General features: G+C 41.7%; 1 protein-coding gene across 2 annotated transcripts in view; it reads right to left on the reverse strand.

Moving 5' to 3' along the window:
- si:dkeyp-19e1.3 (USP6 N-terminal-like protein) overlaps nt 1–15,925 on the reverse strand; it is a 28,229-nt gene extending 12,304 nt beyond the window's left edge. The window contains exons 1-2 of one of the 2 annotated variants that reach the window (XM_017717520.2): nt 15,758–15,925; nt 238–311 (exon numbers count right to left, since the gene is read on the reverse strand). In XM_017717520.2, the coding sequence (XP_017573009.1) occupies nt 238–303 (66 nt within the window). In that variant the 5' untranslated portion in view covers nt 304–311; nt 15,758–15,925. Of the gene's footprint in view, nt 1–237; nt 312–15,739 lie in introns of both variants that reach the window. The other variant, XM_017717521.2, reaches the window with a different exon arrangement.
- Between the last annotated feature and the right edge of the window lie 667 nt (nt 15,926–16,592).

A 16,592-nucleotide genomic window follows, 5' to 3' on the forward strand; every position in this document is an offset into this window, starting at 1 on the left:
AAAGCTGCCCAGAACTCCAGCCCAAGTTCTAAGAGTTCCCCCTCCCTCAGTCAGGCTATAATACCACTGCATGTTGAAGGCATGGTCCGAACTCACTAACCAGTTGCTGTAGTGTCTGAGTGGGGCTTTAATAAAATCCTGTCTAAGCAGGAGGGTTCAAAGGGAACAGTTTACAATGGCTGCAGTCCAACATGGCTAATGCTAGAACACATAACTTCATGATGAAATGTGACTAACCTTGTCATATTTTGAGATTATTTCAGCTCGCTCTTCAGCTATTATTGCATCAATGTCCTTCTTCATCTCAAAATCTGGGAAAACAACAAAAGAAAAGAAAAAAGATTATTTAATACAATATAAACAGGTCCCTAATGAGAAGTGGCATGCTCTCTATCCCAGTCTACCATCAGCAACAAGCTTTCTGCCTTTGACAGTTTACTACATGCACCCCCCCCAGCCCCACACCCCATGACTGGCCTATGCATTCAACAGATTCCTATTAATGCTGCACCACATCCAGATGTTTATCCTGTCAATGTTAGCCTTTTAGCACACTAATAGCAAACCACTGTTTTTCATAAGGTGCCCTTTATCTTAAAGTCCTGCTAGTATAAAAAAAAAGTTTTTGAGCACAAAATCTGTGTTCAAGCTACATGGTGAACTGTTTACTTTTATAATTTACAGTGCATCATGTTGTGCTCTAGATCAAACTGACAAAGCCGGTTTAAAAAAAGATCATCATGCAGTTTCAGCAGCTTGAGGAAAACATTTTGCATTAATATTGCCTTCTAAAGTTTGTTAGTAACATCTGCATCTTAACTGCAGCTTCGATAGTAACATTAGCCTCTGAATTTCAGCATTAAACTATAAATTTGGATACCAAAATGATGTTTTGGCTCATCAACTATGACTGGATAAAGTGGAAAATGAAGTGAATGAAAGAAATGGCAGAATAAACAGACACTAAAAAGTATACATGCTGTTCACACTATTGACAGATATAGGTCACTTTCAGCCATGAATGTAAACTGTCAAAGCACAAGGTTCACAATGAGCAAAAGTCTAAATTGAGCATTAAGGCTTGTAATGTGAATGCATCCTTAGTACCTGTCTCTCCACCACAAGGTCTAAATAAAGAGGACATTCATACATTTACCCATCTATCTTTACTCTGCAGTTTTCATCTATCCATTAGTCAATGTTCATGAAAAACAATGTGCTGGGCTCCATCATTAATAAACACAGGCAAGTGCAAGCCATACATGACCACCTTAGCTGACATCACCAGTACCTTCAGTAATGCAGGTCGCCCTCCTTTCAGTTCTGGCTCTGGTGGTCAAGCTCATGACCAAATACCTAAATAGACATCAGACATGCCTGAAAGGTTCTTAAAGAAGCTAACACCAGATACCAGACAGAAATAGAGCTAACAGCATGCAGCAAAGTGGAATCATTTGGGTGAGAAATTTCATCATCATCGTTGTTGAGCGCTTAATCCAGATAAGGTCGAGGTTGGTAGCAGTGGGAGAGCAGCGAAACCCAGATGACCCTGTCCCCTGGAACTTCCTCCAGCTCATTCCCAAGGACCCCAAGCCGCTCCCAGGCCAACTTGGAGATGTAATCCCTCCAGTGGGTCCTAGGACGACCCTGGGGCCTTATTCCGGTAGGCCGTGCCTGGTACACCCCCGCCAGGAGGCGTCCAGGAGGCATCCAAATCAGATGCCTGAACCACCTCGGCTGGCTCCTCTCAATGCGGAGGAGTAGCGGCTCTACTCTGAGCTCCTCACCCTATCAAATAGAGTGTAGCCAGCCACCCTGCGAAGAAAGCTCATTTCCGCCGCTTGTGTTCACGATCTTGTTCTTTCGGTCATTACCCACAGCTTATGACCGTAGGTGAGGGTCGGGCTGTAGACTGTGCGGTAGACCGGTTTACCTTATGGCTCAGCTCCCTCTTCACCACTACAGTCCGGTACAGTGACTGCATTACTGCTACCGCCTGTCCCACGATCCCTCTTCCCATCACTCATGAACAAGACCCCGAGATACTTAAACTCCTCCACCTGGGGCAAGTCCTTTCCCCTTACCTGGAGAGGGCATGCCATCCTTTTCTGGGCTAAGACCATGGACTCAGATTTAGAGGTGCTGATCCGCATACCAACCGCTTCACACTCAGCTGCAAACCGATCCAGTGAGCGCTGGAGGCAACCATGTGATTCAGCCAAAAGAACAACATCATCTGCAAACGCTAATACTGAAAGGGTCCGACTTAATGCTGAGTACACGAACACAGCTCTCACTCTGGGAGTACAGAGATCGAATGGCCCGGAGTAGTAGCCCTGGTACCCCACACTCCTGGAGGACCTCCCACAAGATATCTCGGGGAACACGGTCATAAGCCTTCTCCAAATCCACAAAACACATGTAGACTGGGTTGGAAAACTTCTATGCCCCCTTCAACAATCCGTGAGAGGGTGAAAAGCTGGTCCATTGCTTCACGGCCGGGACGAGATTCAACTACTGGTCGGAGTCTCCTTTCCAGCACCTTGGCATAGACTTTCCCAGGGAGGCTGAGCAGTGTGATACCCCGAGAGTTGGCACACACCCTCCGGTCCCCTTTTTTAAAAATGGGGACCACCACCCCAGTCTGCCAGTCAAAGGGTACTGTTCCTGAGGTTCATGCAATATTGTTAAGGCGTGTCAGCCACGACAGCCCCACAATATCCAGAGCCTTAAGCATCTCCAGACGAATCTCATCCACCCTCGGTGCCTTGCCACTGAACAGCTTGCCAAGTGCTTGACACGCCAGAGGCTTCCGGCCCTGACTCCTGTGAGGGAGGCATGTCTCCCAGATTAAGGAGTTCTTCAAAGCGCTCCTTACACTGACCAACAATATCCTCATTTGAAGTCAGATTTTCTCCACCCTTGCCGAATACAGCTTGGGCGCAGCCACCCCAACCACTCCTGAGTTGCCAGACAATTGTCCTGAACCTCCTTGAAGGCTTCGCCAAACTCCTCCCACGCCCTGGATTTTGCTTCTGCCACCGTTGCGGCTGTCACCTTTTTCGCCTGTCGGTACCTCTCTGCTGAGTCGGGAGTCCTTCGGGCCATCCAGTCCCTAAAGGTCTCTTTCTTCAGCTTGACGGCCTCCCTCACCACGGGTGTCCACCAGGGGGTTCTTATGTTACCTCCCCGACAGGCACCCACAAGCTTTTGGCCACAGCTATGCCTTGCAGCTTCCACAATGGAGGTTTTGAACAAGGTCCATTCAGACTCCATGTCCCCTACCTCCCCCAGGACATGAAAAAAGCTCTCCCGGAGATGGGAGTTGAAATCATTCCAAACAGGGGCCTCCAACAGTCGTTCCCAGCACACCCTCACTATTCGCTTGGGCCTACCAGGTCTGACCACCAGTTTTCCTTGTCATCTGATCCAACTCACCATCAGATGGTGATCAGTTGACAGCTCAGCACCTCTCTTTACCGGAGTGTCCAGAACATACGGTCCCAAGTCAGATGAAACGACAACAAAGTCGATCATTGACCTCTGACCCAAGGAGCTCTGGTACCATGTACACTTATGAACATCCTTGTGTTTGAACTTGGTGTTTGTTATGGACAATCCATGCCTGGCACAGAAGTCCAATAACAATTCACCATTCGGGTTTAGATCGGGCAGGCCGTTCTTCCTGATCACGCATTTCCAAGTCTCCCAGTCATTGCCAACATGAGCATTGAAGTCCCCCAGTAAGACTATGGAGTCTGTAGGCGGGACCCTTTCCAGAACTCCGCCCACTCGCTCCAAGAAGGCCGAATACTCTGACCTGTTGTTTGGTGCATAAGCACACACAACAGTCAAAGTTTTCCTCTCTGCGATTTTAATTCGCATTGAGGTGACTCTCTCGTCCACCAGGACAAACTCCCAACTGCACAGCCACCAGCTGGAGACTCGTGAGTATCCCCACTTCGCAAACTATATCTAGTTGGTACCTCTCAACCTCCTGCACAAGCTCCGGCTCCTTCCCCCCCAAGTGAGGTTACATTCCACGTGCCAAGAGCCAGTTTCTGCCGAGAGGGCCTAGGCCACCAAGGGCCCCCCTGCAATCTCCCACTGCCTGTGCAGCACTGCACTGCTCCCCCATGCTGTACCTTGTGGGTAGTGGGCCCACATGATCCCCCCACGTTGTCTCTTTAAGCTGAGCCCGGCCAGGTTACATGGGTTGCCCGGCCAGCAGGCGCTTGACGGGTGACACTACCCCCAGGCCTGGCTCCAGGGGTAGGTCCCGGTGAGCCTATCCCGGGCAGGGCACACGGTGTTCTGTGCCCGTTTTTCATGGTGGGTTTTTTTTTTTTTGATGAGAAATTTGTTTAAGGAATTTCTCTAGGCTATGACCTAGATTACAGAGCCCTGGGCATTAATGTAGACACTGTGCATGACAAGCAAGACTCTGATATCTCAAATAAGGTCATGCAGTGCGAGTACCAATAGAGCTAGACAATGTGAGGAATTACTGAATGAGTTCTGAATCTACTGTATGCATCATTAGTACTCAAAAAAACTATATTAACAAAACTTACAGATTTAGGTCAACTATCCTACTTATTCCTACAACCTATGGTGCTAGAAGTAAGCCTAACTTATGGACAGAACTTCCAGCAAAGTATAAACAGACTATGTTAAATAAAAAACGCAAACAATCTTTACTGTTGGGATGCTCGAACGCCTGCATGCTGATGTTTGTAATCAATCTATCAACAGAGAAACTTGAACCTGCATGAGAGAAACACTTCAGTCAGATGATTCTGCTTATATACAAATTACTGACAGTAATAAACATTGTGTGTCAACGTCCTAATTTGTTTACAAGGCACAGGCTTAAAACCTTAAAGCAATGTCACTGGAAATAACAAGTGGGTTTTTTTCAAGCAGTTTATGAAGTCACATTTATATGCCACTGTAACACTCCTGTTCTCGTCATACTTTCAGTTTCACTCGGCTGTAGTGACAGCTGAAACTGCATGTTGTCTCAGAACACATCAGAGACATTTATTGGAACACAAAATGATGAGGTAAGCATGCATTATTTGACTTGTCTAGAGCAGTAATAAACGACACTTCTGCTCACAACTTCACAACTGGATATTTAAGGCCATATTCTCAAAAGACTGTAAACAACAACAACAAGCAGTGTACACAAACTACACAGTAACAAACAGAGCTCAGCAAATATGAAAATTTAGGTCCTGATACGATACCAATTTTACACTTTAATGTTGTTTTTCAATAGCTTTGGCTAAACAGTGCTTTACTAACAGATATAATTTTCTGTTCTCAATGGTCACACTTCTTGAACTCAAACAGCAAAATCTCTTTAGGTGAGCTTCCTGGGACAGGGATTAAGACTAGTTCAGGACCATATTTTTTCCATTTGAGAATCTATATTGAGAATGCTGTTTAGTCTAGAATTAGGCCTAATCTCTGATATGGTAATACATTTTAGCCCAAGACCAGGTTTGATAGCAGTAGTTTCCCTCATGGCTCAGACGATCTTGGGCCTGAGCACCGCACCACTGCAGCTACATGGCTGCCTGGGCTGGCTGCTTGAATGATGCTACACAGCAAATATAAAACTAGGATCATCATCAGCAAAAGGTCCAACTGTTTAAGAACAATGTTCTTCAACAAGTAACTGCAATTATTTCACTCACTACAATAGTTATACCCATAATCCTTGACCACCAACCTGTTTCTGTGATAGAGATCACTGTACGGACTTGGGAATACTTTGACATTGTGAAGACAATATTTGTCACAACTACTCACAAGTTCAGACTGTATAGTGAAACTATATGTCAACAATGTTTAGAAACACAACCAGCTTCTTTGGGCTTGAGCTCATCTGAAACGCACAGTGGAAATGAGTACTTTTAGATTTCTTATAGAAATAATGGGTGTTTTGCTCCCTGGGCCCAAGAAGAAAAAGACCAGCAAAAATTTCAAAAGCCAGGGTCGGTTATGGTATAGGTCTGTTTGCAGCCAATGGCATGGATAGACTTGAACATGAATGAATTTTTTAATCATGACTCTCTGCTTTTACTGGCATTTCATATACTATCCCAGCTTTTTTGGACTTGGGTTTGTAGTTTATTTTTGCTTCTGTACTTGTTACTAAAACTAAATACATATATGCATGTAGCATCCAGCAAAAGTAGCAACAAATTTTAAGAAGCAATAAATATTCTGGTTCAGTTTAACGGCTTGGGTGATCTCAACAAGACATGGCTTTATGGAACCTTTGCTTTTTACCACCACTTCTTTCACCACTCTCCTTCTGTCTCCTCTCAACACAGCAGGTCTACTTCACAAATGACAATAACACAACTTTCTCTCCGAGAAAGTTTAGGCACAGCTTTAACTCCTTATTTGGTTTCTCAAAATCATAATGGTTTTGATTTAGTGTGTGGGTCACAGTGGGAGTAATAAAGTACAGAGGAAAATGGGTTTTGCCTCCAAACAGCAGTGTTAAAAAGAGAATAGCTCTATGTGAAATAACTGACATTGTTTATCTAGGAGTAGAGAAAGCAGTTGTCCAATTCTCTTAATACCTCTACAGAAATAAATCTACATTATAAACAATGTACTTTAGATGTGTTTAGATTTGAACATACAAGCATACCTATTACCACTGTTTAACTGCCATGCAACCAGAGTTATGTGGTTGCAGGTGAAAAGGTCTTTGCATATAAGGAAGCTCACTTATTAAAGTGGTCACACTTTGTTGGGCGGTAGAGAGATGACAATCTACTCTCTGGCAGCTTTACTATGCAATCACCTCAGACCAATAATACACTGCCAGTTTTTTGCCAATTTCTAGATAACGGGTATATCAGCACACTAAATCCTCATCACGTACACGCTCCAAACATAAACATGATATATGACACCATCAAGGTCTATATCGCTGCTGTCGGAACAAAACCTTGTATCTCCATTTTTGTCGTTTTTCAGTTTTTGACATAATTCGAAAATGCTTGTTGTCTTTTACATTTTATGTAAATTTCATGACAAATGGACAAAAAGAAATGACCCAAAATTCTGGTTCCACTGACTTACATTAAAAGTAATGTATGTTTTTTTCCTTCTCCTGTAAAGTTTTTTGGAGATACAAGGTTTTGATCCAACAGCAGTGATATATTTGTAATAGGCTTTTAACAAAGCAAAAGGCATATAACACTTCTATCAGCTTTAACAGCTCCACTGTGTAGTCTAAGAGCTCAAAAATATTCAATCCATGGATAACAACTCCCCACCATTCTGCTTCTCATGATCTACCCAGCAGATTCAGGCTTGTCCTTCTACAAGGAAAGCCACTGCTCTACAAATCCTTTGACCTCTCACTCCTATAATCCCACAAATACTTCTGGTCACAGGCCAGATTAGAATCACCATGATGCCAGCTGAGAGCATCAGCAAGTCTATGTGCTGGAGAAAGCACTTCAGAAAAACAGGTGGCATTTCATCTGTTGTCCACGTTAAAATCATTCTGACAAAGATGGCTGAACTTCAACCCTGACTGAGCTTGAAGAGATGCAGCAATACATCAATACATGACTGATACTCAGTCGGCGGCTCAGAAGCTACACACTTTTGATGGGCTGTTTTTAATACACTGTTGAGTGGAAAGTATATTAGACTATATATACGCAGGACATCACAATTACTTGATAAAATTTGATTATGTGACAAAATATAGTTGAATAAAATTTTGCTTTCCAATCAACAATGAAGAGCTGGCACTTTGAATATTCATAATGCATAATTTAAACTCTCCACCTGAGCTCTCTTAGAAATAGGCTTAATTTTTAATGTTTAAATGCCCGCTACTTTTTTTTAAACTATCTTTACTACTAGCAGTTTGAAATCATTAAATGGCTATGCATGGTTTGTTACTGATCAGTTTTATCGTTATTTTTTTATTTGTTATCGTTATTCATTTATTTGAATTTTATTTTATTTATTGTTTGGCCAATTTATAATTACTTGATTACCTGACCACTATAATCAATAGTGACATCCCTACACAAAAATCTGTATTAGGATCAAAAGACAGTTTGAAAATGTTTCTTACATTAAAACCGGTCAGGAAAATATAACCTTTTCATCCTTGATCATACACAGATTTATGAATGTGATGGTGTGATGATAAACCTGGGCTGCAATATTACCTGCGCTGCCTGGGTGGAACAATAATGAGTGCTTTGAGCACTTGCTGTTATTTATATGTAATGTGTTTCTTTATTTTGCTGCAGTACCTCTTTACTAAGCACAGTACTTGAATATCCTGTGCGGATGATGACTAGGGATGAGAAAAAAGGGCCCAAACTATGCCGGTTACACTTGTATGACTTATTCATCGAGCTAAAGCTAGGGATTTGATGGCTGAGTGAAAACAAGTGAATCAGAAAAAAGAGGCAGCTAAGAGTCAGCTAATTACCCAACAGCATCCTCTGTGTCGTATATACAACTGTGTCGTAACCAGTAACGCTGTCAGTAAGATCACTGTTCCTCAATCACTGTAAAAATTTGTCTATAAATTATGGATGCACAATGGTATTGGAATCATATCAGCATCAGTAGTTATTTGCTTAAAAAATGACTGCCATCAGACAGAGTTTAGATGTAACTTTATTTCAAACTAGAATATGATCAAGTATTTTACTGCACTTTAAGACTGAGTTGCACTGGTTTTGCATATGTTTATATTTACGTTTGTGTGCTAAGTTTTCACTAAGTCCTTAGTTAACATTACTTCAATTACATCTTTTTACTAAATTTGATTGTTTGACTTCAACACTAAAAACATGTCTTAACTAGTAATGACTAACTAGTGCATACACTGCTTTAACATGACAAAGATATGCTCAAATCTATTCTTAACATCTAATCTATAAACATTCTATCATAGAAACGCAACACTAGCTTATACTATATATCCAGTATAGAAGAGAGCAGTACAGAAGTGTACAAGCTGAACTAAATAAAGCTGTCTATTTATAGCCATTGTCTATAATACTTCCTTGCAACAACAAAATACACATTTTTTAAACTACGGCTTTTGGCTAGCAGCCTCAGTTTGAGTGTTTTGGCAGCTGCTGTGCCTCGCTGAAGCTAGCCTAGGTTTGAGCACAGGTACAGCTGGTGCAACAGAAGAGATTGTTTAGGTTAAAGCTGAGTTACTTTGCTAAAATATCTACATAACTCTCTACAAATGAGCATATGTGCATGAAAAAATATTGGATACCAGCATCGGGCCACAATCCCATATTGGTGCACCCAAACTATAAGGTTGTGTGCTTGTTGAATACGTTTAAGCAACTGTGACATTACTGCTAGTGTCACTAAACATGTTTTAAAGACATCGGCGTACAGGTTCAAAGAAATAGGTGTCTGAAAACCCTTAAAAACCCTCGTAAACACAGACCATAAGGAAAGGCCAACAAACCACCAAATGCATTCAGTTAACTGAGCACAGGATAACAGGCTAGCACTTTGCACTCTTTGATAGCATTCATAAGGTCTGTCTGCTGACCAAGCACTGATACAAACTGGTGGTGGCCTATGTGGTGTGAAAACAGCTTCTGTGGTAAAGCTTTCTCTGCACAATGCAGACTTGAGTCTACTTATTGTAGTTTTCAGTTGTGCCATTGCAGTGTGTAATTATTTAAAGGTAGAGAATTAACAATCTTATCGCATCACATTCACATCTAAAATTAGACTACATGTATGCATGTGTATATGGCCCCTCTTATTGGTTTAAAGTGTTTTTTCTCATTAGGTACAGTAGCCTGAACAATGCTGTAGTTATTCCACTCACTTTCATTCAATCCTGAATCAGTTAAAATGCTGAAACTGTTGACTTGTTCTCAGTTAACTATGACAAGATACCAAACCACTGTACAACACTAAACACGCCATTAGGCCTGTCACAATTCTTACATAATCAGCTGATCACAATTATTTTTCTACAGCTGTTGGCTTTCATAATTCACACTGCAACAAAAAGAATGTGAATTGGGTGCATTTTCATCAGTTGGGTTGGGGTAAAGAAAGCAGACAACATGGTTATTGTGAGACATTATGGTTCTTATCCCTGCAATGGGCTGGCGACCTGTCCAGGGTGTATCCTCCCTTCCGCCCGAAGACTGCTGGGATAGGCTCCAGCACCCCCCCGCGACCCTGACGGAGAATGGATGGATGGATGGATTATGGTTCTTATGAAGATGACACCAATTCTAACTCAATGCTGATGATATTGCACCTTTAGAGGTCAGTGCTGAGTAATATTTGTAATATCTTACTCAAACGTTATTAGTTCCTGTCGTCAACTACATGGAGCTACTAGGAAACAAGACAGCCAGGAAGCAAGACACCTATTTACTCTCGTACTTGTTTTATACACATTTATTTACTCCAAATAGTGCTCTAGGATTTCAGTCTTTCCCTGGTTACATGGGATAAACTGCTAATTGGAGTGACTCAAAAATTATGTAATAAAAGTGCACATATGCCATTATTCAATAATTAGATATATGGCAATATTCAATAGGAAAAAAGACATGATGCACATTAAGACTAAAATTACATGTATTATCTTATACATGCAGTAATTTTTTCATAATACAACATTGTGATAACCTACACTATGATAAAAGATTTGGTAATAATCATGTTACTAGTTATTTTATTGGTATATGCCTAAATGAAAGCAAATAAAATTATTTTTTTCTATTATTCTGGTCTATTCTGAAGCTTCCATAAACAAAAAAGTCAACTACTACACATAAACTAGCACGTATAAACATTTTCTCTCATCATTGATGAATTGCCAAACACCTAAATCCATTGGGATCTTATGCTTCTCATCTAAAAGTATGCTCAACCCAGTGACATGTGAAACAGTAGTTACACTGGGTCCCATACCTATAGCCCAGAGTGGAAAAGAAACACTCCACAACATAAGGCAAAAGTTTCAGATCATTTTTGGACTTCCCCTTGATATTTTAACACTAGACGTTCTACAAAAGGCAATGGTTACTCATGCACCAAAAAATAAATAGGCTAAATTCCACATAATAAACAAACTAGGCACATGCACGCTTTTTCTCAGGATGAGACAGTCTGGATTCAAAAGTCTAACGTAAACACAGAACCGGGCTAGATTTACTATTAAAAGAAACTGTTTTTTTGCTGGGCTTTTTCTAGTTTCACAAGCAAAGAAATTTTATTTTACCCAGTGATGCAAACAGCAGAGAGAGAACAGGGCTGAATCTTTCAAAAGCGGGAACAGAATTTTTGGTTTTGCAGCATGTGTCTCAGGGACATGACCGATCCCTCAGAGGAGCAGTCTTTATCACAACACCACTCTGCTATTTTAAAAATCTTTCCTGGTAAGACTTCAATAATTACCACCAAAAAAAATCCATTTTAACTGATGATCCTTTTTTGATCAGTCAGGACATGTTTGTTGTCTGAAGTTTGTTTCTTTAGGTTTGAATCAGGGTTATGAGCTTAATATAACAGAAGTCTCTTGCTGTGCTCGGAAGGTTCTCTCATCTAGTCACTCAATATTTACCACAGGGTGTTTGCTACATTGTAAACCTGCTGAGTACAAATATTTGTATACCATTTAATCATGAGATAAAATTTGATGATGTTGACAGGCTTATCTAGCACAAAACTTAAGACACACACTTTGACCACTAAACATGTCCTGACTGATCAAATGTATTAAGGGTAAGTGGAAAAATGGGTAAAAAGTATTTGCTGTTAACAATTTATTTAAAGAAAATCAACAATCAAAATGGATTAAACTGTTGCTAAGCAAACACCCTCATGCCATAAGAGAAAATACAGGCCTGTGATCGACAGCTGAAACACAATCAGAGCCGAGTTTTCAAGTAGTTTTCAGGTAGTAAAACATTTTCATATTCTCACCTCCGATGGCCATGCAAATACAGAGCTAGATTTTAAACCAGGAGGGCTGCCAATTTGGCAAGTCATGAAAAGCAAAAGGCTGTTCTGGTTGCTCTGCTCACACACAGTGAAAAATAAGACTGCTGAAGGTTTCACTAAAGAGCTTGTGAAAATGTCTGAGTGGAGCCACAGCTGACATGCAGCTGTTAAGTGACTTTGAATTCAGCACCTGTTTAAAGAAAGTGTGCACTGATCATTAATGTATATGGTTGTTTCTGATTGTCTTTACAGGCAATTACAGGTTCTTCTGCACTTTAACTGACGCTCACATTTTGCAGGCTAAATTAATGAAGGCAGGTGGTGTGGCTTGACAGATGCACAGACATGCATGCACAGCACCCAGATGCAGATTCTGACCCCGGACAATTCCGATTATGTACCCCTGCACTTTTAGAAATTGAGGTAATGTGCAGGCACATTTTTCATTACAAACAATATAAATGTGCCCTCAAAGGTACAACATTGGTTTCAAGGTCCAACTGTGTACCTAATCTTTCCAGGTGGAAAAGCACATATTTGTATCTTTTCAAAGCTTAACGTTTTAAAACAGACCAATACAATAAAAGACAAATAAAAAAATATAAATATAATTAAAATATATATATGTGTGTGTAATTTCAAGGGATTATAGTACAATTATGTTCCCTGACCTACGGTACCAAGATGAGGCTACCACCCCAGTGAGAAGAGGGGTATTGCTCCAGCAATACCAGTTTAGGACCAGCAATACCAGTTTAGGACCTTTATTTCTGAGACTGCAGAATAAAGAGATTATTCTACAGAAGTTTTACAGGACAATTATTACACCTACCTGCTCTCTTCTTTCTTTATTCAGACACTAAGACACTCTGAGGCACGTAGAATGAAATGCAGAGACAATCTGTAGCCAGATCTTGTCGAAACAAAGCAGACAGACAACATCGGTTCAAAGGCTTTCACAGGTTTCAATGACAAGCCATAGCTCACAACTACACAAAAACAAAGACATCTCTGCGGCTAAAGCCTGTCACTAGTGTTATGACCCTAGACAAGGTCATAACACAACTGGGTGGCGTCCATTGCCCATTTTGCCTGGTGAGTGTGTTTCATTCATTTGCTGTCAGATTTCTTTTAATGGGGAAAGTGTATTATGTAATTGTGTAATGTTGAATTTGATCTTTAATTATTTTATTGCCCTCTCTTTGTTAGAGAAGATGGATTGCCTCACAATTGTGTTTTTTCCTCACTGTAACTTCTCTTAACAAGCTTGTGTTTCAGCAAGTCACGATAGAGCCTGATAGAGTCCTGCTATTTCTATGTCAATACCAACAAGAAAAAAGCTAAATGGAAGAAATAAGACATTTGGCCCTTGATACAAAGTCGCTTCTCTGTGGCTGCTTCCAACTTGTTCAGCTGTCAAATCCACTTTTACATTTGAGCATTTACTCAAGTTATCATTTAATCCTCTTATTTGTAAGTACTTCTTGGGCTTTGATGAAGTTTTGACAAAAGAAAACCCTAAAAATAAACGAAGAGGAAGCCTCACTAGTGTAATTAAGCATGGCACTAGTTGACACCTCTGCTCTGGTATATATATAAAATCCACTGACTGTGTATCTGACGACAGAGTTCCATACTGAGAAACCAGCAAGCAGCACAAATGAAGGGCAACATGCTCTATACTGATAATCCCCTGGCTTACATGATCTACTGCCAGGGAAGAAACCACAACACTGTCCTGCAACGCCAGAACAGATTTGGAGGGCATCTTTGGAAGCTCCACTACAGTCTTATGTGTCTTAAAAACTCTTTTTTCCACACTGTTTGAGAGCCATTTTTACATCGAATGAAACCCATAGTCAAGTAAGATAAGGGATCTGAATATACTGACAGGCACCAAATTCAGATACTACAATCTAGTTTGCCTAACTCCTATTTATTCTGGTTATTTGAGTTATTTGGAGCAGACCAACCATTGCGTATGACCAAAAACTGTCCCTTCAACAATCTGCAGCAATGTTTCTGAAGAGCAGATCACAAGCTTCTTTCACGCTCTTTGCAGTGCCTGAACAGAACAACTACAAAGCCACATTGGTCAGGTTCACTGCCTAATTCTGCAGATGACACATCTTGTGAAACCAGTCAAACAGAACAGAGACTCTGACTCATACCGCACTCATCTACAAGCTAAACAAAAGCGTTCGCATTTCTATAATTAGGCTATAGTTTGAGAAAGATCTTGGTAGCCTGAGGTCAAGCAGAACAGAGAGTTTAACGGCCATCCTGCCACTACCTCGGCAGAGAGCAACACCTCTCAACTGTAATCCCAAATTCTTGCTTTACTCTGGATCACCACTGGTGGGGGAACTGTTCTACAGTTCACCAGTTTCTGAGTGACTCTGCCTGACTAAATGTAGGTTGTATGTAGAGCATTTCACTCAACTTGGGTGAACTGCCCCATGTGTTTGACAGCCATCCTGCCAAAGCCATGCCAGTGTACATCACCTCACAGCTGTAAACCCTGGTTCTTGGCTTAGAGTGGATTACCACAGTTGGGTGAACTGCTCCACATTTAACCAGCATCTGACTGACTTTGCCTGACACTAAATTGAGGTTACATGGCCTACTTTTGATGGGCACATCTGCTGTGTCTCACCAGTAGGCATGTTCCATCACAAAGCCAGGAAAAAACAGAAGCTCTAGGCTGAGGATCACCCTGAATACTCGGTCTGATTGTTATGATAATCTTTCAGGAAACTCGGGATTAGTACTGGCCCTCGTACCCCTGACCAGCATAGTCCTACACCGTGTGAAACACGGTGACCACAAAGAGAGTTCGGGGAACAAACTACCCCCAAACCTTTACAGATTGTTGTAGCCATCAAAGATAACGGGCCCTGAATAGGAAACTGACATTGGCCACACCCGTGTGGGGCTAGGTGGTGAAGGAAGCACTGCCGTGTGACCACAAAGCATCCTGTTAGCTCTGTTTGTGTTTCAACAGAGGTTAGGGAGCACGGTGGACTTTACAGGGGGACCTAAAACACAGACTGGCGCCACAACTCAAAGCGCCAAGGCTAACCTAGTTAGTTCATTTTACCATCAGCCAGCGTTAACTAGCTACCCTTCAGAAGACCAGCTATGCTCCCCCCGCTCACAGCTGACAGACAGCTTTACAAACGCAGGGGACTCTGGTTTCTGAGGCAACGCCAACATGACCGTTAGTCCAGGTTCAGTTCAGAGTCGTCAAGGTACAAAACACACTGAAAAACAGCTGTAATGCTGTTTGACACAAGGCTTCTGCCATATTTGAGAAAGAAAGTCACTAATAAAGCGTAAACGAGCAAGCTTCTCACAGAAAACGAGGCAAAAGTCGTTAGAAACTTCTTCACAAAGAGTAACGATAGATAGGGTTAGCTCATGTTCAGACACCGAGTCGACACCGAGTCAAAGCCATGTGAAGGAATGCAACCGTACCTGCATTGGAAACAACCCGCCCTGATTCTAACTGGTTTAGCTTCATAAGTTTCTCTCAGACTAACGTCCAGCTACAGTCAGGTAAGTAACGTTAAGGAAAGTAACTTCAATTTTAGCTCTAGCCCGACTCCAACTCAAACGTGCCTGTTCGTGTTGTAGCTGCCTAGCTAGCTGGTGTCCCCATTGCTCTCCTCCTTCGGCCATCACCACCAACGTGTTTCAGAAACTGGTTGCCAGAATAAGACGTTCGTACCTAAAAGCGCCCACTGACCGTTTAAGAGTGGTCTTCTGCGCTCCAGTGGCGGTTATGCAGACACAGTTGTCTCATAGTTTCTTCTCGTTCGGAGAGAGAAAGCGAGGCGCCCTCGACACGCGTCCATTCAGCTCAGCTCGGCTCCATGTGAGCAGCTGAACAGTCACACCGGCTATGCGCGCATCATCGCTGCGGGCAGCAACTTTCAGCCTGACTTCAGGAGGACGGACTCTCTCTTTCTCTTTCTCTTTCTCTCTCACTGTGTGGCAGAAACGCAGCGACACAGCAAGGCCTGCGGTGTTCAGAACAACACGTACGCTTACAGAACAGTTAAATGAACAAGAGGTGATAAAATAGACCATTTATTGTTCAAACGTTTATTAAATCCTTCATGCGTAGTAACGCAGTATAGGCCAAGAGTTTGTAAACCTGAAATGTCGTTTATGCGAAGGGCCTTTCTGAAAACTAGAAAGATTACAACCCAGTTTAAGTAGTTTGAGGTAATTCTAACTATACTGGGGTCCTAATTGGAGTGAAATTGAGAAATGGTCCTGCGGCGCCCTCTTGCGGTCAGTACAAACCCTCAGAGTTCAGCTCTCAGTGTGCCTGGCCATTCAGACAAGGGTAGCTTTAGTGAGGGGAAGTAAACTTTCATATAGCTGGATTGTATTCCCCCTATTTTCTTGATTGGGCATAGAGATCTTAATGTATGTACGTAGCCTGCATTTTCTTAAGGGAAAAAATTCTATTTTTTAACTAACAACCAATAATAAAGTAGACTTAAAATGAGCTTTGAGCTACATAACTGTTCAGAATTTGTACTTTTGCTTTGTCCCTAACCATTTCCATTAAA

Source organism: Pygocentrus nattereri, chromosome 11 (assembly GCF_015220715.1).
Source record: "Pygocentrus nattereri isolate fPygNat1 chromosome 11, fPygNat1.pri, whole genome shotgun sequence".
NCBI lineage: Eukaryota > Metazoa > Chordata > Actinopteri > Characiformes > Serrasalmidae > Pygocentrus > Pygocentrus nattereri.